The following is a 25,772-nucleotide window of genomic DNA, read 5'->3' on the forward strand; positions in this document are numbered from 1 at the left end:
GGACTCTGCAGTTGTGGTCCTGAGCTAGTGGGTGGCATCCCTGCCCATGGCAAGGTGGTTGGAACAAGATGGTCTTTAATGTCCCTTCCAACCCAAACCATTCTGTGATTCTATAATACAACCATGACCGTGCCTGTGGTCTGTTGCCACAGAACTGTGCATCAAGCAAAATGTACTGAAAAGGTGGTGGTGGTGGTGGGGAAATGTCTCTGCATCTCCATCCTCTGTCTGTAGGTGTTCCTGACTGAGTGCTCTGTTCAGAAAGTGCTCTGTTTGCTTCGCAGCTGCATAATTTACATGGAAGCTGGTCCTGGAGGAATCTCTTTCATGTAGCTCTCTCAAAGCCCCAGTTCATCAATATGGAGTGGTTGCCCTGCGCTGGGGGATTTGTGGCACGCGGTGGGGTGTGCGGAAGACGAAGAAAAAGGCAGTGTGAGGAACAGTAGGGAATTTTTATCCTGAAATAAATTCGTGTGTCCAAAAGAACTGTCTTTCAGAATAAAAGTTGTGTTCTCTCTTTTTGCCTGCAGAAGTGATGCTGTATTCCCAGAGTCAAGCACAGAGAAGTGTTCCCTGAGCCCCGGGGAAAGGCACAGTGGTGTCTTTAAGACTGAACTTGCCCTATCCTTAAAAAAAAGAGATAAGCCTAAAAGAAAATAATCCTGTCTCAGGTAGTAAGATAGGAAACAATGGTTAATTTCCTCAGAGTAATAATAATTCTTTAAACATATCCATGTTCTTCTGGTGACCTGTGTCCTAAACCTGAAGAACTGGAAGGCAGGGGGAAAAATAAGGAATTTGGGGATCAATCCCTGCCAAAACTTTTCCACAACATGTTACGAAGAGGGCTGCTTTGCAGTTACAGAGTGGTGGCTTAATGGTCTTTTTAGCCATTGAAAAGAAAAAAAAAATACAAAATCATAGCTGAGAAAAGGCCCTTGTGTTCAATGACATTCTTCTCGGGGTCAAGTACGAGTGGAGGCTGATTTAGTCATAGCCTAAATGTAGCTGCAGTTCTGCAGTGCTCCCGAGTGTAATCCATACTAGTCCTGCAGGGCGAGTTCCCTGCCGGATTCCAGCGGGGACTGCAGTGTCCTTGTTGCGCAGCGAGGCTGCTCAAGGGTGTTAAAACGCTTAACTTGCAGTTGTTTGAGCCCTTTCTGTGATGGCTGATTGATTTACTGTATCTGGAAGTTCAGACCTGGAAACCCGAGCGCGGGAGAATGCCTTCGCCGCCGTGGTGAGCCCGGGTGTTGAGAGGACAGACAGCTGGCGGGTGACCTCAGGAAGATGACAAATGGGGCACCAGGTGCCCCCGCTCATCCAAGGGCGCTCCCAACCCCTCTGGAGTTACGGAAATCACTTGCGCTGGAGGAAGGCTTCCTGTGAGCGAGGCTTCTAGAAATAAACATTAACCTCTTGTTGCCAGCTACGGGCGGGGGGGTAATGAGTTCAAGCAGCTCTTTGGGAAAGAGTTGAAGCAGAAATCCTTTCAGCTTAAAGGAAAAGAAAAAACGAGTTCGGCCGAATCGCAGTGGTTTTTGCATACTTTGGAGCTGGGAAGGTCGGGAGGAATGTGTGGGGCAGAGATATGTGATGAGCAACAAGAAACAGTCTTCACAGACTGATGGCTCTTTTCTGACATGTGTGGAGCCATTAAAGCAACTAAGTATTTTACTGGGACACAGGGAAGCACCCCGTCAATTGAAGAAAGAAAAGTCTGTGCAGAACTTGTATAAAATATTCTTTACAGGGTTGAAGCACGTGAATAAAAAGAAATTGTGTAGCCTCTAGTTTTCCTTTGCTTGCAAAGGATTCATGTATCTGCAGGTTCTGCTTTCCATTTCCTGTTTTTATTTTAAAGCAGGCAGTCGCCTGCTAAAGTGAGGAGAACTTTCAGATAATCGTTGCTTTGAATCTGCCCTGCAACAGCACAGAAAACTATAACCCATCTTGCCTTAGACAGCTGAGGATGTGCCTCCTCTCTCTGAAGCTTGCCTGGTGGGGTTATGGTGTATTCTAGCAGCTTCAGGGCTGTTTTTAACTAAAAAAAAACAAACCAACAAAACAAGATGATCTCTGTCACCCCTTTAACTTTTGAAACTGTGTTCAAGATTTCCCGCATTAGCTCAGATCGTCAAGTGCTGCAAAGACAGCAGTGGCTGCTCTCTTGCACTGGTATTTACATTTCCTGAGGCTGGAACTGTAACACCTCATCTGAAGTGGTGCTGCCTGGTCAAATGCTAAGAGAACCTGAGTAAATGTAGCATTTTATTATTATCAAAAAGAATATGCAGACACCTACTGTGAATGCTGGGCTCACGTGAGGGGCCAAATGTGTTTCTCAAACATGCACTGGATTTACACACAGGAATTTTTGTCTAATGTACATCTCTAGCTTGCATAATTCCTCAGTAAAAAGAGGTGGTTTACATAACTTGTTAACATTTCTAACATCTCCATGTACAACTGGATTTGCAGTTCCTTTTGAGGATGGGAATAGGTGAACTTGCACCATTTATGGGATTTATGTCTTATTTCAAAATCTGTAGTCCGTATAGTCTACAATGCTTTAAGTTGATAGTCTCAAGTTCTGTAGTCCATAGTACTTGGAGTTTATAGTCTTACCCACAAGAAATAGTTGTATCAAGGTGGTGCCTGCTTGGGCAAGACCCTGCAGTGGGACTGGAGTTGTCCAAAACTCATTGTTATGGCAGTGCCTGGAGATCCTGTCCCAGGGCTGCATCCAGCCTGCAGCAGAGAAAATGTGCAAAATGCAGATCAGGTCAGAGGAGTACAAAGCTTCCTTTATTCTATAAAACCTTTTTCATCGTTAGTTTCCTGTCTTTACACTTTAAAACATCCACTTCTTTTAAAATTGTATCAGACAGTTTCTGTGGGGCAGAAGGCATTTCTCCTTGTCCTTTGATCTCAGTTCCTCCGTGCTTTTTCATCTTACCTCTAGGCAATAGCACTGGCTTCTCAGTTACTCCAAAAGCCCATGTTTGTGTGTTAAATACATGTGAGTACCTGAGTCTGGTCTCATGTCTGTTTAAAAACTGGAGCAGCAGTGGAATTGCAGTGGAGTGCTAGGAAAATGCTGGAGAACCAGGTGCTCTCTAAAACTTTTCTTCCTTTAAACTTCTTTTTTTACCAGTAGAGGAGTTGGGTTTTTTTATGACACATTCACTTAGGAGTACTGAAGATGTATTTTGAGGTAGCTGTCACAAGGAAATTTCCCTCTGTTCCATCCCCCAGTAGCTTTTCAGTGGAAATGTTTGGTCTCTGGAGTCTGGATTTCATCACAAAAAGAGGAAGTTTTCAAGGAAAGTAGTATGGGAAAATCTGATTCTGTTCTGTTCCCCCACCGAGGACTTTGTGTCTTTGCATTTAAAGGTTTTTCTACTCCAGGGTTCACAACCTCACTCACCAGTGCCACAGGTAATTTGTAATAAACTCTGAGATGGGTCGTTAGATACATCTTACAGGTTATGTATGACTTTCACCATTAAAAAAGAAAACAGTTAATGTAAAACATCACGTAAAAGTGCCTTGGCTTTGACGTTAAACAGTCTGAAAATTCTTTTACTGGTCACTGCAGTAGCTGTGGAAAGACTGGGAAGGAGCAAAGCTGCTCCTTTTGGAGCAGGAACACTGAGCCCAGAGCTGCTTCTGGGTCACTGTTGCAGCAGGACACGTGTGGCTTTGGGCTCCCAGGATCAGAAATGTTTGCCCTTTCTTATGAGCAAAAAGAGGGAGGAATAACTCATCACTGATTTTCACCCTTGGAGTCAGAACTGGCTTTATCAGTGACAGCTGTTTCATGGCTAATATTACTTTTCTAGGCTTTTTTTTTTCCTCTTTCAGTGTCTAGTAGCAGAGCTCTATGCTGTTCCATCTTAACTGAGGTGTGTTTTAATTTTGAAGTACTTTGTTTCACCACACACTCCTTCCCTGACATAGTCTGACAGCATTTGAAACAAATTGCTATTTAGAAAAAGCAGATGGAGGAGGCTAAAAAGAATCACTAGAGGTCCTGCATTTCTTGTATTGATTTGGTGGGTTGGGGGGGTTCCTGGCTTTTCTACTGGGAAATTTTATTTCTGGTAGAAAAGAATTCTTCCCTTAGACGACCTAAAAGAGAGAAATAAGAGTTCTAGGAGCCATGAATTCAAACTCTCAATTAGGAGGTTTTTGTAATCCATAACTAAAGCAAATAGAGATCCATTAGAGTCAGAAGGCATCTGCTGTTTAAGAGTTTATTGCAAGATGAAGGCACTAACTTTTCCGTGTTGGAAACTGAAATTAAGATGGTTCTGCAGGAGGTTCTTGGGGCATGGGGAAGTGAAATAGGCTGAGCAGGTTTGTGGCAAATGGAAAAGGGTCTGGCACTCATCTGACACCCTGGTGAGCATTTTCTGCTCTTTAAGCCCTCAGAAACTAGCACAGCTAAGCAGTGTTAGTAATAATAACAAAACAGACTGGTTTACCAAGCTGTCTGCACACCACTGCTGTCTGCAGGTGGGATTGCTGGGGCTGCAGGGGTGTCTGTGGTGGCTCACTTGTCCTTGGTAGGATTTTTCAGCAGCCAAAACTGTATTGTGGTATTTAGAGTGACTTTTCCTTACCCCTGCATTATGGGTTGTGTTGGGTCTATAAGGTGCCATAATCTGGGTAAAAATATATTCTTTTTCTCTCTGCCTTGGGGTCTGTTGTATTTGGACCTCATCATGCTTAGCATTGTTTAGACATTCACACTGGTTGCTGCAATTGAATACTCAGAGGCACTGGGGAAAAAAACCCAAAACAAATAATAGAACACCACCCCCCACCACACACCCCCCCGTGATTGCAGCTATTAAATAGATTTTTTTTCCCATTTTATTCTTGTTGTCTGGAGGGTGGAGGAGAGGAGTGGCTGAGGGCAGGTGCCTCAGTGCCATCAGGGCTGGCACTGTGACCTCGGGCACGGTGCAAAGAGGGATTGAGCTGGACTCAGGAGGAGCCCTTGCTGAGTTTATGGCTGTGTTAAAGTTGCATTCCAAGTTGGAACAGGCTGTGTTGGCTGGTGTTCAGCAGAAATTTCTGACACCAGTAATAGCTAATGGGTTTGTTAAGATCTAAATTCAATAATAGTGCCCAAATAGTGTCTGCTAAAATACATTGAAGACTATTTTTTTTTTATTTTTGAGGACCTGGGATCAAGCTTGTAGCTACTCCATGGAAGGATGAATTGCTGTTCTGGATTTCTTTGAGTACCAGCTTTGTGTCTTGTGTTTTTGCCCTGCCTTAGACATTGCAGTGTCCAAGACGGGGAGAACCACACCATATTTGAATAACACCCAGCAAAGGCCTGTTCCCAAATGAATTTCCCGGGGCTATTTAACGGAGAACAGCAACGAACTCAGCTCATTTTATAAACAAATCCTGTTTGGCTGCATGGACTGACTGTGGTAGAGCCTGACTGGTTCAAACAAAAACAGAGCTGAGCAGAGGAGCTCAGTTTGTACCTGCTCAGGGACTATAGAGTAACCCAGACTGCACATTCCTGAACAAAAACCAGGCCAGACACAATCCAGTTTCTTTGTGCCTCTGTTGTCTGATGAGACCCAGTCTCTCCAGGCTTGCTCTGAGTAATGCAGTGATAGCTCATCCCAGGGCCTTGGTAAATCTAATGAAAAGAGTGTCTCCAGAAAGGTTGAGGAATGCAGCAGCCTATGCTACTGCCTTGCTAATGCTTCACACAGTTCTCCAGACTGGAGTATTTTGCTCGCTTTCCTGCAACCACTATTTATTATTTAAATGACAAATCTGGAAAATTTCCCAGATCTAATGTCTGCCCCTTTACTTTCTGTCTTGGATACTGCAGATAATCAGATGAGCAGTAAATCTATTCTGTGGAATAGAATTACATTATCTTTTTTTTTTTTTCCCCCTGTCAAACAACTTGTGAATGATTTTTCTTTTCTTCACCCCCATAAAATACCTAATAGATGAAAAAAAAAAATCTGTGTGCCAAATACAAGTTATTCCACATGTACCTCCAGCGGTGCATCTGCAGAAATGCCAGTGGGAGTGTATTTACCTTCTGTAGACGGGGCAGATGGTGTGAAATAATTCCTAGCACTGATACTTTCAGTTGGGTGGGTGAAGGGAAGTGCTATGGGCAGTTTTTGGCATCTTGGTTCTTTTTGTTTGTTTGTTTAGGTGGGGGGTTTTTAAGTTTGTTTGGGTTTTGGTTGGTTGTTTTTTTAGCCGGGTTTGATCGTGTCCTTTCTCCATCCTCTCTGATGGTTTCTGAAGTCCTTCCTGAGCTTCTCTGAAACAAGACCACCCTGTTGAGCAGTGGGGGGACGTTTGCCAGTGGTCTCACGTGTTACTGAGCTGCCCTTGGATTCTCTGGCTCTTGAAAGCAGCAGCACCAAGGGGTGCTGAGGCTGCCTGGGCCAGGCTGGAAAGGCACAGGGAATTACATCCCCTGCCATGCTGAGCACCACTACATAGTTCTCCAGCTGTCCCAGTCCTTCCCAATGAAGTGATGGTGACACAGCTTTTGGAAAAGAGAAAACACAGAGAAAACCTGCTCCCAGGAATGACCAGCTTGATTCTGAGCCTTCACACCGAGTGTGAATTGCACCTCTTTCCTTAAAAACAGGAGGCTTATTTTTCTGCCCCCCCTCCCTCCACTCCACAGTGATGAGAAACTGAAGGTCAGGAATGAGCCCCCCGAAGGCTCATGAAGAACAAAATACGACGTGTTTTAACTGATGTGAAAGGTTAATGGGGAAGATCAACATCCAAAGGCTGCAGTAAGGAAAGGGGGCTTGTTTGGGCAGAGCCTGAAGCGAAGATTCAGCATTACAGGGAATGGGAAGTGTGAAACTGTGGGGCAGGGAACACACAGCCCTTTAGCCCTGCTCAAAAATAATAGTGCAGACCTTTTTTTTAACTTCAGAGTTTAGTCTGCCCTCCGTAAAAACAAGTTACATTAAAAAACCGTGCACCAGAAAAAGCAAACCTCATTTTCCTGGTTTCTGCTTATAAGATTTACAGGTACTTAAAATAAACCTATGAAAAACAGACCCAGTGTGCTGGAATTTGCTAACTAGTGAGAGCAATTACCTCCAGGTCCCAAGACCTAACGGAGCTTGGCTTTTTGGAAATAAAACTTGGCAAGCGCTTCTTCCTGCTGCTGTTGTAAAGGTGCACATGAAAAGATGTGCTGACCTCTGCCAGAAACCCCAGGAATCCAGTTCAGAGAGATTCTCCTGTGGAGGGGATGGCTGGATTGGGGCAGCACAGATGGGGATCGGTGTGGAAAAGCCGGCGAAACATTCGCTTCTCATTGTGTGGCTTCAGCGTGGCAGATTCTTTGCAATTGCCTGGTGTACCACAGTAATTAAATGGGTCAAGAGCAGTAAGTTCAGATACTTAACAAGAAAATAAAGACCTCACTTGACAGCCAGCAGCGGGTCGTGCTCATTTCACAGGAGTAAGGAGAATTAATGCAGGTTGTGCAGTGAAAGTCAATCTGAGCCTTTTTGGCAATGATTTTGTGTTGCTTCAGAGATCACCCACCAATTAACTACAAATGCTGTAATGGCTGTAAATCAGGTTGTCTTATGAAACTAATGCTCCAGTTTCAGATGTCCTAGAAAAAGGGAAACAATAGACTCTGCTTTTCTCCTTTCAGTGATAGGTAAGTAAGAAAAGATGAGAAAGACACAACCAACCTTTGTTAATATTGAAATGTAAAATAATCCCATGTTTCATGCATGAGGGGAAAATGAAGTTTGTGTAATGAAGTAAATATGATAGAAGTGGAATCCAAGATGGAAATTGATTTTTGTAAGACTCTCCAGTTTGGAGGGTGGAGGTAGTTTCACACTAGTGTTTCGAAGGAAATTATTTGTTGTTGTCAGTATCCATTGTTCCTGGCTGGGGAAAGGAGCTCCTCTTTCCCACAGCAGTTGTAAAAGTCCTTTGGGAAGGATGAGATCTTCCTCCTGAAATATTAAGGAACAAGTAACAAGAATGTTAAAAAAAAAATAAAATTAAAACCATAAAATGTGTTCTGCCACAAACCAGGAGCTTTCCCCTTGAAAGTTAAGAGATGGGACCAGGTTTGCTGCTGTGTTTGTAGATTCCCTTTGGACTGAGCACTATTAAAAGGGTTTGTGCCCTCCTGCCTAATGGGAACCAATGTCCAGCAGCGAGGGTTGGGCTCCATCACGAGCTGGTCTAAAGCAGCAGAGCTCAGCTCAGCCACAGGAGACAAATTAGGTGTCTCAGCTTCAGCATCTCATCAAGAATCACTTAGAAACTTTGCTCATGTCTGTGCCTTGCAGTTATTAGGTGCAAGAAATACAGTTTTTAAAACTGTATTTAATCATTTCTCAGTAACCTCTTTTTCTGCAAATTTATGGCATCAATGGGTATGACTGTTTATTATGTCTTACCTATAAAATCTGACCTGTTTTATATACTCTTTATGGAAACAGTGTACAGTCATAAATTAAAAGATGCAACTGTTTTGGATATTTTACTGGTGGTCCTGTATTTTCCTGCCAAAAGTGCAGCTGTTTTAGGTTTCTCGGGATAACATTATAAAAGGCTGTGTGCATTTTGCAAGTTTATGCTTGAATTGCCAAGCCAGAGGTGGAATGACTCAACCTTCCCAGGAGCAACATGTACCAAGTGAGGAATCAAAACAGCCGGCTGAAGTGGGGCAGCTCAGATGGCCACTGGGAGAGGCACTTCTTGTTCCTGGTGGTGTATCTGGGGGTCAGGGTTTGAGGTGATTGTCGTGCTGGGCTGTGGATCCCTCTGTGTATATGATGGGGTTTTGGTGCAAAACTAGTAGAGAATCTGGTCTTGTACCTGTCTCACGTAGGGTTACACCGTGGAAAAAGGCCATCCAGGCCCCCCTGAGCAGACACCTTTAATGGGAGCTCTTGGCGTGTGTGGCTGGGTTGGAGCCCTTGGAAGGAGCCAAGGGGAGCCAAGAGTGTGTTGGTGTGCCAGCACAGGCAGTGTTTCCATGTCAAGTCGTCAGGCTGGCAGGTCTGGGGGAGCATTAGATGGCTCTGCAAATGGATGGTGATGCTTAATTCATGGGGAAGTTTAGAGGCTTCTTTAGCCAAAATGTTGACGATCTGATCCCCAGGTGTCAGCAGGCTCCAGACACAGATAGGCCTGAGAGCACAAAGCTCAGCCCTGAGGTTGTCAGAGGAACCAGCATTAACTGACAGAACTGAAGCCCTCCTGTTCCCATGGGAGCACCGAGAGCTTATGAGTTGTCCTTGTCTTAGAAAGAACTACAGAAGGGTGGAAATGAACCCTCCCCCAGAGCAAGCAGAGAACACAAACCTGTGAATGTCCTTAGCCCTGTGGCACTGAGCTGTCCAAGTGTGTTGGCTGGGGCAGCCTGGCTGAAGGTGCGTCCTGGTTTTAACTCACGGAAGCTTTATCCTGCTGTGTTCATGGGTGGCTGGCAGTGGGCAGCCCCATCTCTTTGCTTTCTCCCAGAAGCAGCCTCCACCTCCCCATACCGTGCACTACACAGGTGTTTGATGTGTTCATTCCTGCTCTAAAATGACGCTGCTCTCTGCTGCAGGTACCTCACCCACGTACGAGCCGCCTCTCCGCAGGATCTCGCCGGGGGATACACGTCTTCCCTGGCTTGTCACCGAGCCCTGCAGGATGCTTTCAGTGGGCTCTTCTGGCACCCCAGTTAGCCAGGGACCACTGGCCTGACACCAAGGGACAGCCAACAGGGCAAGAAGCTGATCAAGCCAGCAAAGGTTGGGGCAGAATCGCTGCCCTCTGTGATGGCCGTGCTGCCATGGCTTTCTTGTGCACTTTTCTGTGCAAAACCAGCTGTGTTCGAGTGTTGAAGGGAAGAAAACAAAGCCCGTCTGCACGAGAGCTTTGTAAAATGGTGAGATACATTTTTGTGGAGGGGGAAACTCGTTAGTCATGTGGCACTTTGCTGAGGGAGGCTGAAGCAATAAGCCACATCTAATGGGAGATGTGAATAACTCAGCTGTGTATGTTTGAGGCTTAAAGAAATACACTTGTAAATTTTTTTTTTAAATAAAGCCAGACTTTTTTATTAAAGTTTGTGGTTTTACTCTTATTGCAGGGTTTTATTTGCACAAGCATTTAAATGCCATTTTGATTATAACATTTAGTGTCAATATTCAAGCCTACGTTTTCTTCCCATAAAACTAGTTTCCCCAAGTTTAGACAAGTGGGTTTTTCCTCCTGCCAGCTGGATGAGATGAGAAACCCTGTAACTATGCTGACACAACTCCTTCTGGGTGACACTTGGTTCTTACCTTTGCCTGGAAAACCAATATTTAGCTGAAAGTCTTTCTTCTGAGTTCCTCTAGAAGCAGTCTGAGAAACAAGACTGAGTCATTGAAGCAGTTAAAATTGTGGGGTTATTTTTTGGGGGGTTTATTTGTTTTGGTTTTGTTTGTTTGTTTTCTCCTGTTTAGCTCCATTTGCAAGTTTTCTGTCGTGCACTCAGGAGCTTCTTTTGGCGGGAACATCCCTTTGCCTGGCTTTTGGGATAACCCTTGCCACTTGATTTGCTGCTTTCATGTATTCCTTCCCCTCTCCTTGTAGTGGAATGTTGACTAATGGCAGCAGAGCTGGGCTTCCCATGGGAGAACTGGACTTTGCCATGAGTGGGTATAAACTGCAGGAGATGGGAAACTGCTCAGGACAGGGAGCTTGGACCACGTTTCATGGGCCATCCATTAATAGCTGTTGAATCCTGCTCTGAGGGGTGCACTAAATGGATGTGTTTTTTCTATGCTGTAATAAAGAGAAGAACAAGCTCTATTCCAGACTTGGTGCTTTCTTTATTAAGGAAAGTAGACGGAGGTGGCAAAATTTCCCTTGCCCTTTCCCTGAAATCCTGCCGGTTGTGGCAGAACAGCTGCTGACAGGGAATGTTATGTGCAAGGCAGAGGTGAAAAGATCACAGCCTGTGGAGCACCTCCCTGCAAGGGGCAGGGGGCCTGGCCTTGGACACAGAGCCTGTGCCTGGGTGCTGTAGGACTGGGGGTGCAGTGCCAAGAGGCCACCTGTGTTGGAATCCATCCCTGAGACGAGCACTGCTTCCCACCTGGGATTCTCCTCTCTTCTCCTCTCTCTCTGAGAGGGCTGACATGCCCACCGTTTTTCCAGTCCCTGGGAGTTTTTTTCCTTCTGTCACAGGTGCCTGACATCCTGTTGCCAGGTACAAGATGGCAGCAGTCTTCTTGAGATTCAGCTCTGGGACCCTGGGAGGGGGTAGCAGCAACTAAGGAGAGTCTGTCCTTTTCCAGGCTGACCCAGACTGGTAAGGATGCACCTCACCAATGGTCTGTTTGTATTCAGTTTGTAAAGGCTCAGTTCATGCCCTAGCAAAAGCAGAATTGCATATACATATTAATTATGTATCATTTAAATACACTCATTAACTTGCCTCATTTGGTGTTTCGTGTGGAAGGGTTGTACACACAAGTGGCAACTGCACAGGAATCTGGAAAACCTCCTGGTTATGAGTACAGCCACCTATCATCTGCTGACTTGCATCTAAACCAAAGTTATGTTGCTGGAATAACACTGGCATTCAATCCTTAAGGGAACAAAACCTTTACCGACTCAAATCCTTCCCTGCCCTGGGACGTTTCAGTCACGTGCTGGAAATCAGTTAGGCACTTGCCTTGCTCCACCCAGAAGTGGTGACCAAAGCCGGGTCTCTGCTGGTGCAGTAGTGCCAAGAAGCCCTGAATTTGGGCTCTGAAGCAACGCAGAGTCACAGGGACCTGCAGTCTGTGTCAGGCGTGGCAGCAGAGCTCACAGGCTCACTGCATCCTTCCAGAATGGTCGAGGGCCTTGTCACTCCAGCAGCGGTTGTGGAGGGAACTCCAGGGAACAGGAGCCACTGTCAGATGTTTATAGGAAAGGCAGAGGGCAGCAGCTGGAAAGCAGCAGAGCAGCAGCACAGGCTGGGGGTGAGAGCCCAGCGCAGCAGTGCCTGGGAGGACACACAAGCTGGAGCTGCTGAGACCACAAAGGCCAGAGGGGGAAGGCTCAGGCTGCAGTGCGGTCCAGGGAGGAATCTGCATGGCAGCACTCAGGACAGCACGGGTGAGTCATGACAGCCTTCTCCCTCTGGATTGATAAATGTGCTCCAACGCGGGCTGTGGAGCCAAGGGAGAGAAAGGCTGTCACACTGAGCCATGAGCAAAACAAACCCACGGCCCTTAGCGGTGCTTGGGTGAGAACCAAACATCCTGCAGGCTGCAGGCTCGGGGATGGAGCCACAGCAGCAGAGCCAGGAGTGGGATGGGCATCTGGTAAGGGAGTTGCTGGGCGTGAGCTGGGAGCGGGGACTGAGGGGAAATATCTGACACTGAGAGGGCGAGCTGAGTTCCCCGGCCAAGTAAACTGTTTGTGGTTCATGTTGCCCAACAATAGTTTGGACGGGTAAGAAAAGGAAATCAAAGGCAGAGGCTTTTCAAATCCCTGCAGAATACAAGCAGCCAGTCAGAGATCATCCCAGGACTGCAGCAGGGAAGCAGTCGGAGGTGGGGGAGAGCTGGGAGAGGGCAGAGGCACAAAAGCCACGGGAGGACACAGTTTCAGGAAGAGAGGACTGTTTTCCAGGTGCTGGTTTCAGTCTGGCACTTCAATACAAACATGTACTTATTCTGCAAACGTGCAAAAGGCATTAGAGTCTTTCCTGCTCTAACAGTGGGCAAACTCAAAGTCAGGAGTCAACTAATCCCTAACTAAATCTCAGTGTTCAAAAGCATTTTTTACTCAAACCCACAGGATATGTGGCTATTTGGCCCTGTCTGTATCTCAGGTTAAGTTTCTGAAGGGTTATCTTCCTTACACAAGGGCTGCTTGTGCATCTGCTCACCGTAATCCAATATTCTGAAACAGCAAAATGTTTGTCAGAGAGAATCCAAGGCAGGGGTTATATAAGTCACTTTCCTAGAACCGGCAAAATATAAAACTCTGTTCTCCCCACAAACTGCACATTATCAAAATGCCACAGCAGAAAACCACCCCAGGCTGTGTCACTGAATCAGCACAGGGCGTGAAACAATAGAGAGCAGAGAAGTACTAAAGCACATTTATTACAAAAGAGCAAAGTTTTAATTTTTTGTAGTAACAACAGTTTCAATCTGCTTATCGATCCCACAATTAAAAAAAAAAAAGGTAAATGCAGGAAGCAGGGCTCCCAAAGGAAAGCTGCAACATGCACTGTGCATCTCGATGGGTAACACAGGTATGCTGTGAATAACTCAACAGGTAAACCAGAGGCACCCTAAATACCCTTTACACAAACTAAGGTAGTCACCACAACTCCAGTCTTCAGCTCAGTAACTTCTCTTCAGAAAAACCTTGGCTGGTACACAGACGTTTTGAGGCTGGTTTTGCTGGGAAAAGGTTAGAAAAAGTAAGTTATTTAATGTGCAGTAAACAGACCGAGCTAAACCACAAGCCCTGGAACACTTAAGGGATTTAACAGGAAGAGATGAGAGTTAAAATCAGGATTAACAGTCACAAACGAAAACTGTTACAGCGGTAATGGGGGATCTTTACTAAATGCCAGAAAGGACTTTCAAAAAACCTGTATGGAAATAGATTTTGACCTACCCAGTGCTACCCAACAAAAGCATAAAAATAAGTTTCACGGCATTAAAGCTTTAAAAAACCCTCCTTTCCTTAAGTTCATGTAACTGCAGCCTTGTCACGCGCTGCAAAGCCCAAGAGCACGAAAACCAACCAGTTTCTATAAGTACTGCAAGAAACAAATGACCAAGTATAAAAAACCCCCAAAACACAAAGTAACCAAATTCAGCACTGAAGCTCTCTACCTGTCTCAGTTAAATTGCACAGAACCTGACTCTGCTGATGTGGTGGCTCCAGCCCTACACTGAGTCCATGTGAGCATGAGGGAGAAGGTCAGAGCTGGGACCAGTCCCTTGGAAGTGCATTTTCTGGGCGAAAATGCAGCTCCAGCTCTTAAGTCCTGAGCTAACAGAAAACTGTGTTTGGCATTAGATCACAGACTCACTGAATATCCTGCGTTGGAAGGGCCCACAAGGATCTCTGAGTCCCCATCCTCCCCCAGTACACAACCCAAGGCATAAAGGTCTGCTTTATGGCCTGTGGGGTGATCCTATCCAGTCCCCCGTGTTTCTGGGGAGGCTCATGCTGGGATCAGAGGAGCAGGCTGCTGTTTCCAGGAGCATAGGAAGCCCTGCAGCTGCTGCACACATGCAGGCACTCGGCCCTGCCGGCCACCTCCGCGCTCATCCCAAATCCAGTGTCGCTGTCGCACGGGCCAGAGTGGCCCACAGGGTGGGAACAGCCCAAGGCAGCAAAAGGTGGAGCCTGAAATCCCAGTGCCACGTGGGAGGGTTGTTCCTTACCTTCATCAGGGCAGGGCCTCTTGTACAGCACATCTGCTGGGACCTGGAAGCTGATGCACAGCATCTCCTTGTTGGGCGCCACGTTCCTGACCAGGTACGTAGAACAGCGCCCGTCCAGGGAGGTTCCCAGCGACGCCTCCGCTCGCTCCTGAATGTCCTTGGCTGGGTCCTCGTGCTTGGAGAACCCGTAGCAGTGCACAGTGGGAAGGGCAGCAGCACTGCACGGCTCCCCAACTAAGAGATGCCTGAAAACATCCAGGAATTCAACAGCCAGTGCTGGCAAGTTCATGACTATGTGGAAAGCGTTTTTCTGCTCTTCCTTCATGAGTGGGAGCTCTTTGCTCAGCTCCTCCCGTACCGGCCCCCGGAGGAATTCCCTGCCATCCATGTTGAACGCTTTCACTTTGGTGTCTACTTTGTTTAGCCTGCAGTTGTGCAGGAGCCAGTTGTAGGACTCGGGATTGAGGTCGTTGGCGAACACGCGGCACTTCTTCTTTGCTGCTGGAATGGCAAAAGGTCCGATCCCAGCAAAGACATCGAAAAGGACATCCCCAGGCTTCAACAGCTCCACGATACGGCCGTGTTCCGTGGAAAGGCGTGGGTTCCAGTACACTTTGGAAAAGTCCAATTCATACACAATATTGTTTTCTTTGACCTGAAAGTCGAAAACATTTTCTGTGTTTAATTGCCTGGCAGGTTTAAGCATTATCAGTAATTCAGAGAGCTAAAAACCAAGGTGCCTTGTCGAAAGGTAACGGGTACATCAACATTTGTCCCACTGGTAGGACACAGGAACCTTGTAAAACCAGATCCAGCTCATCAGAAACTGCCATGAGGAATGTCCCCCACTGTCAATCCCGATGACTGGCTCACGCCTGTCTCAATCACCAGGTGGAAACAAAGCAGCAACTTAAAATGGCCATAAGAAAAAATGAGGCTTTTCAACAGCTTTGTGGCTGACTGACAACTCCTTTATTGAAAGCAGACTTTGGGAAGATGCCTCAAACCCTCCTTAGAGGAGCCCACACAGTAAATAAGCGTCTGAGAATGATACGGCACAAGAACAGGAATCCTCAGCCAAAGTCAAAGCCACTGGGAGCCAGTTCTGCAGCTTGAAAAATACTGTATTTCATCTCTCAAGGTGACAGAGTCTGGAAACTGATCCAAACCCAAACTTTGGAATGACCACTATCTTAAGAACAGACCTGAAAAGAAACAGTATTTATTCAGATGAGAATGGGATGCAAGATAATACTCTCTTTGCACCACCACACTGGAATTGTGTGACTCCAAAGTACAGCAACTTCAGATCCAAATCAGCCCATCGTTTGCTTTGCCAGCAAGAAACATCCTGAAGTGTATCTGCAGTGCTGGGTGCAGCTCCACGGTGTGCCAGGTGTACGGTAACACCATCTGCACAATATTTGATCCTCGCTGCTGCCTTGACAATTCAATTGCCTTCTCTGTGCGTGTACAGGATGTTCTACCAAGATATTCAGCCTTTTTATTTGGTAATCTAATGTCTTCTCTTCTGAAAGTACAAAACTGCTCACAGATAGGGAAAATATTTTTGTGGGAGCCGTGGCCAAGTTTCCAGCTACAGACAAGAAACCCTACGCGAAGGATGCGTGGCAGTCACACAGTGATTGCACCTGATAAATGTCAGGACAGAGGAGAGAGGAGGTTTGTCTTGCTGCTGTCAGAAAAGGAAAAAGGCAAAGGCAAAATGTTGCCTGAGTTGCAAAGCCAATCAGATTGAAAACAAACTCTTAGGTTCTATATCAGCCACTGTACAAGGCTTGGTGACACTAAAAATCTGCATTTTCTTAGACCAAATCCACTGAATATTTTGGCTTTGAGAAACATCCCCCAGTACAAGTTTGTCATTAGTATCTCTGTAAGAAACCTTTACTGCAGCTGCTTTTACACAGCATTAAATCTAGGCTGTGTACTTGAAAGAATACGTGTCTTCATGATCCCTATGGCTGAGTTTGCCCTTGGCAGACCAGGACAAAGGAATGCAGAAGTAACAGCCAACCTTGATGCTCAGACAGGTGTCAGGAAGGGCACTGTGCAAAGGAGTGGTCTCAACAGCATCCCTGCATCATCTCTTTCCAGAAGATGCCCTTGGGTTTTAGCATATTAAAATTAAAATACCAGGGGGAAAAGGCCTATACCTTGGTTACCAGGTTCTTCTCTCCAGCGAGCACTTCCATTTCAAAATTCCTGTATGTGCTGTCAATAATATTGGTTTTATTCACTGCACAGGTGATTCCTGGATTCTTGTCAATTATAACCTGGCCTGAAAGAAAGGGCAAAAGGTACTCTGGTTACAGGACCACAACCTTTTAATGTTCTACAACAGCCACAACAAACCTGCTGTTAACAGTTAAAAATAACAAAAGTAAGTGTGTGTTGGAACAACCTCCCTCTCTTGACTCAGGGTTGCAGCTGTGACACCTTTTTAAGGCACACACTTCACCCTGAGCCAGTGCTCAGTGCAGAGAGAGGAGAGAACTGTGCCCTCTGGGCACAGCTACAGCATCAGCACAAGGCTACTTAAAGCCAAAATAAAAAGCAATCGAAAGTTTTCTTTGTGCAAGTGACACTTCATAAAATATCTTTTGGGAAATATACAAAATATACAAATTACCTTTTTGAGAGGAGCAGTTTTACCTACCAATCAAATGTCTGTAGGGCAGCTGGTGATCCCTGAGATTCAGATGTGCTATGTGGCCAACACGGCTAAACCCAGAGGTGACCTCCTGACCCTCAGGAAGCACCGCTCGCAGGATCTCCTCCGACCTGAAGTTCTCGTAGGTCAGCTCCAGGTTATACCTGGACACCTCAGGATCAACACTGAGCTCTCTCAGCACCTGCTGCTCTGATTCTCCCAGTGAGAATCCTGGTATTTTATGAGGATCCAGGATAACAAGTCTACTGTCCTCATCTTCTGGATCCTCAACCACTCGCTTCAGACCGGGACGCTGCAGGACCGATTGTTTTAGGGACTTCAGCAAACTATTTACAATTTCTTTCTTGACTTTAAGAGCTGGAACAACAACTGTCCTTTTGAAAGCCTCTCTGTTGAGCAGGGTCATCCCACGCACTCCGGGATGTGGTGAATACAGTTCTGGATTAGCTTTATCCTCCACAGTTTCAGGCATTGTGGAGAAAGCGTTTTTTCTAACTACTACAAAGGGCCCAGGTATTCTGCCAGAATATTGTGCCAACAGCATCCAAACTGCTGGAAATGATGTATTTGATGCAGCTGTCCTAAAATGATTAGTTTTCAGTAGTCTGGCAGAGTATCCAAATCTCCACAAAGTCCTAGAAGAGAAATTATTCATTTTATAGACATTATGTAATCATTCCATTAAAAAGGCTGCAAATCACATGGATTTGCTGTTCTCTTAAACCAGAATTTCCATCTGTACCAAACAATCCACAATAGTTTAGTAAAGCTCTTTATTATAAAATATATACTGCAAATGTCTGTTATTTTGCAAATGTGTTTTTAGGCTTAAACACCAACTAACTTCAAGCAGCAAGATAATCTCCTCCTGCCAAAAAAACAATGACCTCTCCTTGTTCTAATAAATGTGATATTAATCCCAGTAAGCCACATGGAAAGATTTCTACTGTCTCGATCCTACTGTTGGATCCATTCTGTGTCTGATAAAATTCATCACCAAGCAGTGGTTGCTAGAAAACAGTTTTTAGCATTAGTGGTCATGATCACTCTTTGGTGATTTCTGCCTCCCAGACCCCAGTGTAAGGTGTTACACACTCCACAGTGTCTTTGCTCCATGGGCTGCATGCCAGGAAGATCATTAATTAAATCCAGTATTCCCTATAAGGTCCAGGGGAGCATTAGTCATGGCTCTTCCAGTGACTGAGCCCCATACTACAGTTCATCCATGGGATGGGGAACTTTTGAAAGCGGCTTTACCCTCCTCTAAATGGTTTCCTCCACTAGAGATAGTCCAAAAGAGTTTTCTGACTGTGTCTGCTGCTCCAAGGCAGGAACCAATGGTTTAGGCAGTGCTCAAGGCTGGCATCTCTCCTGACCTCTTGGGAAGCCTGTTTTGAGATCAGGGGTGGATAGGAAAGATGCAAACCAGCTCTGAAAGGAAACTGGTTCTCCTGCCTCCCTCAGCCACTGCCCTCCTCCAGGGTTCCAGGCTGTGCAGTCTCTCCTTCCCAAAGCTGCTGTGCCCAAACCCCGGCAAAGCTGGTCCTGCTCCCATCCTCCCTGCATCTCCCAACCAGCCCATTTCCCTAAGCCGGGCTTTTGGCAAAGCACGCCTCCTTCGCCTGTTGACTCAGAAATTAAACACTGCGTTCCTCACGTCTGCTGCACAGGAGAAATCCCTCATCCAGAGGCCTGAGCATCCCTGTGTTTCTCCTCCTGGGGCATTTGCCTTCTTCCTAGACGGAAACTATCGAATCAGTACTTCAGGATCACAGAATCGACTGTGGTTGGAAGAGACCTCTGGGATCACCGAGTCCAACCTGTGCCCCAACAGCACCGTGTCAACCAGACCGCGGCACCGAGCGCCACGTCCAGTCTCTCCTTGAACACCTCCAGGGACCGAGACTCACTACCTCCCCGGACAGCCCATTCCGATGCCTCATCAGCCCTTCTGTGAAGCAATTCCTCCCGATGTCCAACCTGAATCTCCCCTGGCGCAGCTTAAGGCCAAGTCCTCTCACCCCGTCGCTTCTAGATAAGCCTACAAAATAAACTCCCCGCCCCCGCGCTGTATTCTGGCTGGAGGCCACTGCACCACCTTCCCGGGTGGGCAGACCAGCCTCTCCCTCACCGCCGCGATCCCGGTTTATCCCGCTCTTCCCTCAGGGAAACTTCTCCCCCTCCTTTCTCCTCCTCCCCACCCCCTGCCCTCACCTCATGCCGGGCCCCGCGCGCCGCGCGCGCGCGTCATCGCCGCCGCGCCGGGGGAGGGCGGGGCCAGAGCATTGGCCGCGCCCCTCCCACGTGACCACGCCCCCCGCGCGCCCCAAATAGGGCGGACGGGGCCGCCGCTGCGACCACGCCCCCTTAAATGGTCACGCCCCCCAAAACTGGCCCCGCCCCTGGCGCGCCCCTCAGAGCGCCGGGTACGCGGGGGGCGATGGCGCCGCCGCCCTGGGGGTCCCGCAGCGCCCGGCCCCTGCCCGCCCGCGGGTGGTACCTGTCCGCCCGCCTGCAGGACCAGGAGGACGAGGAGGATGAGGAGGAGGACGGGGAGTCCGCCCCGCTGCTGCCGCCGCCGCCGGCGGCGCGCAGCGTGCGTGTGAGGGGCGGCGGGGAGGGAGAGCCCCGAGGGGGCTGCGCGGCCGCGCTGGGTGCGGTGTGAGGGGGAGCTCGGGGAGCGCGGGCTCAAAGGTCGGGCGGGCGGGACGGGGCTGTGCGGGGCGGCTCCGGGCTGACACCTGGGGAAGGGGGGGCTGAGCCGCCGCTCTTGGTCCCTTTGGTTCTGCTCCGGGTCCCTTTGGTTCTGTGAGTGCCGAGCGCTTGGAAGCGCTGCCATGTGCCCGCGCAGGGAGAGCCTCCTCCGGGCCATAAATCTTTTGCGCTCTGCTATCACTGTACTCAAAGGTTGTGGGCATTTGGGATGCCTGCGGGGCAACATCGTGTTGTTGTTGTGTGCGCAGCAAGGGTTTGCATGGTCTTAAGAGTGAGAAATGAGGTTTTCTTGATTTAGATTAAGGAAGGAAAAGCTGACTGTGGCCCCCTCCCTTAAATTGCCTCCTGTGAGAGACCAAAACACCTCTAGCACTAATTGTACTTCTTTTTCTGGACCTTTTCACAGAGTTCTTCAAGTCGTGGTTCCTCATTTGCTTTCTCGGTGTTCAACCTAATGAATGCAATCATGGGCAGTGGGATACTTGGCTTATCCTATGCTATGGCCAACACAGGGATCATGGGCTTTAGGTAAGTTTTCAGTTTTTACATATCCTCGTTTTTAAACTCAGCTTGTAGTTTTAAGTGGAACAGAACTTGATTACTAAGGCTCCTGTGCAAATCTGAGGAAGAAATAAAATAGCATGTGCTATTCAGAATTGTTGAATAAGATCTTCCCTCTTTGGTTTAGTCATTCAGATCAGGCCTGACATAAGCCCTGCCCAGACGTTGCATTAAATTGCCACATGGTGGCAATTTCTTGGCCATTACTCCTGATAGATTGGCAGTTTCCTTTCAAAGCTGTTATCTCCTGTAGTTCCAGCAATGGGCCTTCTGGAGCAGGATGGATATGTGTCTGAAAATTGTGAATCAGCTTGTGCTTTTGTTTGCACTCAATTGTTGTACCTGCTGACCTATGGATAATGGGGCCAAAGTCACCACAGTTGTCACTTTTACCATTTTCTGAGTGTTGGTTCCACTTCACTGGAAGCTGTGTGTTTGTCTGTGTGTATGCACACACACGAACTCCTATGTTTATGTCCTTTTTGTAATCCCTATGTCAGGCCTTTGCCCTGTATAGTGTGTGTTATTTTTAGTGAACAATATAAGGAGCAGGGAACTTCACAAGTATTGGGAATGTCAAGGACCCCATGAACCATAGTCAGCAGATACCAGCCACAAAATGAGGAAATCTTGTCTTGTGGTAGCTTAATTCTTGCAAAAGTAGCATTCTTAGAGCTAGAAAGTGCATTGTGCTGTAAAAGTGCTTTAATTGTGACTGTTTTGTGATTTTTAGTGTCTTGCTGCTGACTGTTGCCAGCCTTGCTTCTTACTCTGTGTTTCTTCTGCTCAGTATGTGCACTCAGACTGGTAAGTGAAAAGGATTTATCTAACAGTGAGCTCCGAAGTATTCCCTCAGCTCTATCACAGAATATGTGATATTGATGAGTAATGATTGCAATTAACAGCACGTTAACAGGTAGCTGTGCCTGGCTCACTGGTCTTGATTTATTTAACTATTTTAATGATTATTATTCGCCATTTAAAAATCTGAGTTTGAGATTTCTTGTGAGCTGTCGCTGCCAAACTGACTGGTTTCTAGATTTTCAGTTTTAATTGTTTTTTCAAAAAGCCTCTCTTATCTTTCCTGATACACAGATCCTGTATTTCTGCAGCGAAATTATTTTGGTGCTGGCCAGACCATGTGACATCAGTGTGTGCTGCTGTTTTCAGTGTAGGCTTAGGAGCAATGAAATAGCAGCCTTTAATTCTTCTGCTTGTAATGTGTGTATTTTGTTCCTGGTTTGGAATGGATACCTTTCAGTTTTTGTGATCAGGTTGGAGCACCATAACTGTCGTGGTGTGTTATAGATGCAGGTTTTTATGGCATTTTTTTGTGCTGAATGGGAAGTCACGTTCCAGTCCTTGGGAACTGCCCTGCTTTGGGAATGCTCAAGTGCAAACAAATCTGCTGATGTTTTAATTCTTGCTTCCTTTAGCTGTAACTGAAACGACTGCTTCCCTGAGTTCTCGTACACAAAGATCACGTTACAGCAGGAAGTCTCTGTCTTTTCCAGTCACCTGGTTATTGTTTCCCTCTCATCTGTTTTCCTCTCTTTTCAGAGGTGGTGGGAGAAAGCTCCCGCTTCTTTCCTCCTTGGCTTTGTTTTCTTTAGCTGCCTTTGGTCTCTCAGATGATTGCTTCCTGATTCTTCTTAGATCTGCTGCTCCCGTCCTCACCTGTCCACTGATCTTCTTCACACATCCTTAAAAAACACTCCTCAGAGGTAGGGTTGCTTTTATGGTTGATACTTTTGGCTGCTTAATTATTTGGGATTAAGTCTTTGGTAATGCTTTTCTCCTCCTGGAGCTCTGCTTATTAGAAAGGAATCAGAACCTGAAACAAGTAGTTAGAAATGTACATGAGAAGCAAAAAAAAGGGTGGATTTGAGGTAATTTTGTATGGCCTTTTTTTGCCCCTTCTTTCAGGCTGAAAAATTCTGTATTACATAGGCACTAAATGATATTAGGTTGTAAATGGTAAAATAATAATTAAATAATAATAATAATATAGTAATAATTATAGAGTTGCTTGCACCTAAATTATGGTGAGAGGGGAAAACTAAGGATTTAATTTGTCTGAAGTAAGAAGAGTTTGGATATGAACCTAGACACTTAATATGTGAGAATGTTGTCCAAAGCAACAGTCCACCTCAAGAAAACATTTTAAGATGCAGACAGCTGAAAGCAAGGAGCACCACTGAAGTGACAGGATGAAGTATTTCTTGTCTGAAACAAGCACTTTACAGTTAATTATTAATTATCACCCAATGCTGACAGGTAGGACCAGCACCAGTACTATGTCTGGATAAGTTTGCTGGATTTATGACCTTTTGTATTTTATTTTATTTTTTTTTTAAATAAGATCCGAGATTATATTCCCTATAATTACTGTCAGTTATTGAAGTAATTAAATGTTAGATAGAGTTCTGAGTTTTTCCTTTGAACATTGTCTTTAAAAAGTGGGAAATATGACCCGTTGTACCTTGACAAACTACATGTTTGATTCCAAAGTAGGTAATTAAATGCTTTTCTTTAAAAAAATCCACATTCATTTGTGAACAGTGTTATAGTATCAAGCTTAGTCTGTGGCAACAAATCAGAAAGAAATTTTAGTATTTTTATATTAAAAAAACAAGCTAGAAAAACTTAAAGGGGGCTGAAGAAAAACCTTTGAAAGTGTTTGTAAACCGTTCATTAGGAAAGAGCTGACTTACAAAATACCTTCTGAAAAGGAAGCTCTAAAAACGAATTCCATTTTAAACAGGGACCAGGATTTACTAGCATTTTAATTGCAGTTTAAAAATAACTGAATAACTGAAGACGCTTCTTTATGTTGGTCTGGACCTTTGCAAAATCCAGTGATTTGTGTAGACCAAAAGGCTTAACAAAAAAAAAATATTCCCAAGTGTCAAGTGTTGTGTTGGGATTAGTTTAGTCACTGTTTTCTCCTTCTGTTAATTCAGTACGACCTGTGTTGTTTTGGGCTGATAAAGGCTAAGCTTGCTCTGTAAAGCAGAGGAATTGGGAGTTTAAATGGGATGTACTTTGAAGTTTTGTGGCTTTTTTTTTTCTTTCTTTGTTTTCTGAGTGAATCACAAATATTGCTGCTGCTATATTTGCCTATTTCACTTCACGTTTAAAGGGATAATTTCCACCGAGTGTTAATGACATGATAAAAATTAAACCAGTCAGGCAGAGCTTATTTATATAAATTGTGCTTAATATTTTGATCCATATATATTCTTGAAGTCTCAAAAGTAACGCAATTAAGTGTTAGGGGTTCCCAGTGTTCACAGAACTAACCTGAGTGCAGAAACAGAAATTATTCTAAGGTTTCATATTGCTATTTTGGAATTGTGTGGAAAACTGCCAGTTCTTTTTGCTGAGAACTCCTCATACATGTGTGCTGTGTATTTGTTGCCATGTGGTACAAACAACTCACTCTTAAATGTGTTTAACATTTTGCTGATTTTTATTTTTTGATGCCATCGAAGTTGGCTGCCTAAAATGCCCTTTTTTTTTTTTCTCTTGTGATCAACAACTTTATTAATAAAAAGAAGAAAAATGCAGGATAAAATTTAGTAAGACCTATTTCTTGTTTAATTATATTTGTGTATAACTCATATTCCTGTGACCGGAGGTTTAAGAGATAATCCAGGTTTATGCTGAGAGCTGACTCATTTAATTTTATTTAAAATTAATCTGTTATTTCATTTACTTTTTTGGAGTGTGTTGGTGTCAGTAGTAGAGCAGCATGTGAAACTGAGAAAATCAAGTGAGAAAATGAATGAAGTTTTGTTAGGTTTCGATTGTATATTTTTGTTTTGTTTTCCACCCCTGGAGCATGCGTGCAGGACTTCAGTGAAATAAAACCACCTCATCTTGGGCAGTTGGGAGTCTGAGGCTCCAGTCCTGTCATCTGATCTCTGTGTCTCCCATGTCCCGTGTCATTTGCTGCAGTGGGGCTTCACTCAGGTGTGAAGGGCTGCCCCAGCAGCTCAGGTTGCAGGGCTGGGCCCTAAATTAAGATGTGACAGGAGCAGGAGCAGTATTTTACCAAACAGAACCAAGGAAGAGAAACCAAGCGTTGTGACAGTAAAATTACATGGGTTTGAGGGGAATTTTTGCCCTCTGAAGGGTTAAAACTTGTGGGGCCATTTCATTATATCCCGAGAAAGTGAGTGGTTTTTCTCAGGGAACTTTCATCCTTTTGATATCACTTGAGTTTCTAATAACAAAATACAGAGTAACAATGAAAGGCTTTAATATGATTTCCTTCTCTCTGAGAAGGGATTGCTTTGAGTTACCAGCAATATTAGAAGTGAGCTTCAGCTAAAACCCAACAAAATTATACAAGAAACCACAGGCTGGTTTAATGTCATTATGTAAGTTGGGTGCAGGATTTTTGTTTTGTTCTGGGTTTTGCTTTGCTGTTGTTTTGGTTTAGTTTTTTTTTTTTTAATAATAGATTTCAACTAAGGAAGGTGTTTACCTTCAGCTCTCTTAAAAACAAATAGTGCCTGACTTTTAAAAGCTGGGGAGATGGTGATGTTTGTATTTGTAGAAAGATGAAAATTTATCCTCTGTTATCATCTTTATTTAGAAAAAAAAGTGTGCTCTTTTAAGAAACAAAATATAGAAATATCTTATGTCTAATTCTTGAGGCTAATTTCATAATTCTTCACCTATGGAAAAAGTCTTTGGAAGAAGGCAATTTGTCATTAATGTATGACTTATTTTTTAAATATTAGCACTTTAAATATTAAATTGATTTTCTGTTGAGTCTCTGAATGTTTCAGCACAGAGCTGTATTTTATAGCAGGGGTACAGGCATATATAAAAGCTATTTTGTAAATAAAAAATGCTATAGAATGCTCTTTTGACCTGAATTACATTCATTTAAAAAGGGGGAAGAAGGCAAAGATAGAGCTTCCAAGCGATTTTGAAGTTAGAAATATTTTAGCTTTTTTTTTTTTTTCCTTACTAACAGCTGCCACATCTTATGAAGACCTTGGCCTGTTTGCCTTTGGATCAGCTGGAAAGGTGAGTATTTATTTTTACCTCTCTTTTCCTTCTTGGTCTCATGCTTCTGATATGCAACTGTCCCTTGCGTCGTAAAAAGGCACAGATGAAATAGGCTGTATAATTACTGATGCCTCAGTGTGCTGGAAATTCTGTTACAGCCTGAAGCTTTTCACTAGGTTTCAGTACATGTTTCTGGACTGTGGAAGCCCAAACTTCAGTTAAATGTAAAATAGACCCTCCTTAAAATGCCAGCTTTTTAGCTGTGAGCACAAATGTGCTCCCTGGCGTTGTTGTCCGGCGGGCTCAGCACTCGGGCTCAGGTTTGTTAC

At 45.2% G+C, this 25,772-nt stretch overlaps 3 protein-coding genes across 8 annotated transcripts in view; 2 read left to right on the forward strand and 1 right to left on the reverse strand.

Moving 5' to 3' along the window:
• MNAT1 (MNAT1 component of CDK activating kinase) overlaps positions 1-10,851 on the forward strand; it is a 119,697-nt gene extending 108,846 nt beyond the window's left edge. The window contains exon 8 of the mRNA XM_051769930.1: positions 9,617-10,851. Coding sequence (XP_051625890.1) covers positions 9,617-9,737 — 121 coding nt within the window. The 3' untranslated portion in view covers positions 9,738-10,851. The remainder of the gene's footprint in view (positions 1-9,616) is intronic.
• A 2,290-nt stretch (positions 10,852-13,141) lies between these two features.
• On the reverse strand, positions 13,142-19,787 carry TRMT5 (tRNA methyltransferase 5). Of its 5 annotated transcripts, none has more exons than XM_051769899.1 (5): positions 19,643-19,787; positions 17,128-17,777; positions 16,625-16,749; positions 14,448-15,102; positions 13,142-13,448 (listed from the first exon to the last, which is right to left on the reverse strand). In XM_051769899.1, the coding sequence occupies exons 2-5, from the start codon at positions 17,684-17,686 to the stop codon at positions 13,384-13,386; spliced, it is 1,404 nt and encodes a 467-aa protein (XP_051625859.1). In that variant the 5' UTR covers positions 17,687-17,777; positions 19,643-19,787; the 3' UTR covers positions 13,142-13,383. The 5 variants fall into 5 exon arrangements, with proteins under 5 accessions (XP_051625859.1, XP_051625857.1, XP_051625862.1 ...); XM_051769897.1 differs by lacking the exon at positions 19,643-19,787 and adding an exon at positions 19,357-19,452; XM_051769902.1 differs by lacking the exon at positions 19,643-19,787 and adding an exon at positions 19,123-19,280.
• SLC38A6 (solute carrier family 38 member 6) overlaps positions 19,577-25,772 on the forward strand; it is a 41,903-nt gene continuing 35,707 nt past the window's right edge. Inside the window, exons 1-4 of one of the 2 annotated variants that reach the window (XM_051769907.1) lie at positions 19,577-19,744; positions 20,264-20,385; positions 21,152-21,225; positions 25,409-25,461. In XM_051769907.1, coding sequence (XP_051625867.1) covers positions 19,583-19,744; positions 20,264-20,385; positions 21,152-21,225; positions 25,409-25,461 — 411 coding nt within the window. In that variant the 5' untranslated portion in view covers positions 19,577-19,582. The remainder of the gene's footprint in view (positions 19,745-20,263; positions 20,386-21,151; positions 21,226-25,408; positions 25,462-25,772) is intronic. The other variant, XM_051769909.1, reaches the window with a different exon arrangement.

The sequence above is a fragment of the Manacus candei genome, unplaced genomic scaffold (genome assembly GCF_025592945.1).
Source record: "Manacus candei isolate 608988 ecotype Guabito, Panama unplaced genomic scaffold, ASM2559294v1 h1tg000113l, whole genome shotgun sequence".
Lineage (NCBI taxonomy): Eukaryota > Metazoa > Chordata > Aves > Passeriformes > Pipridae > Manacus > Manacus candei.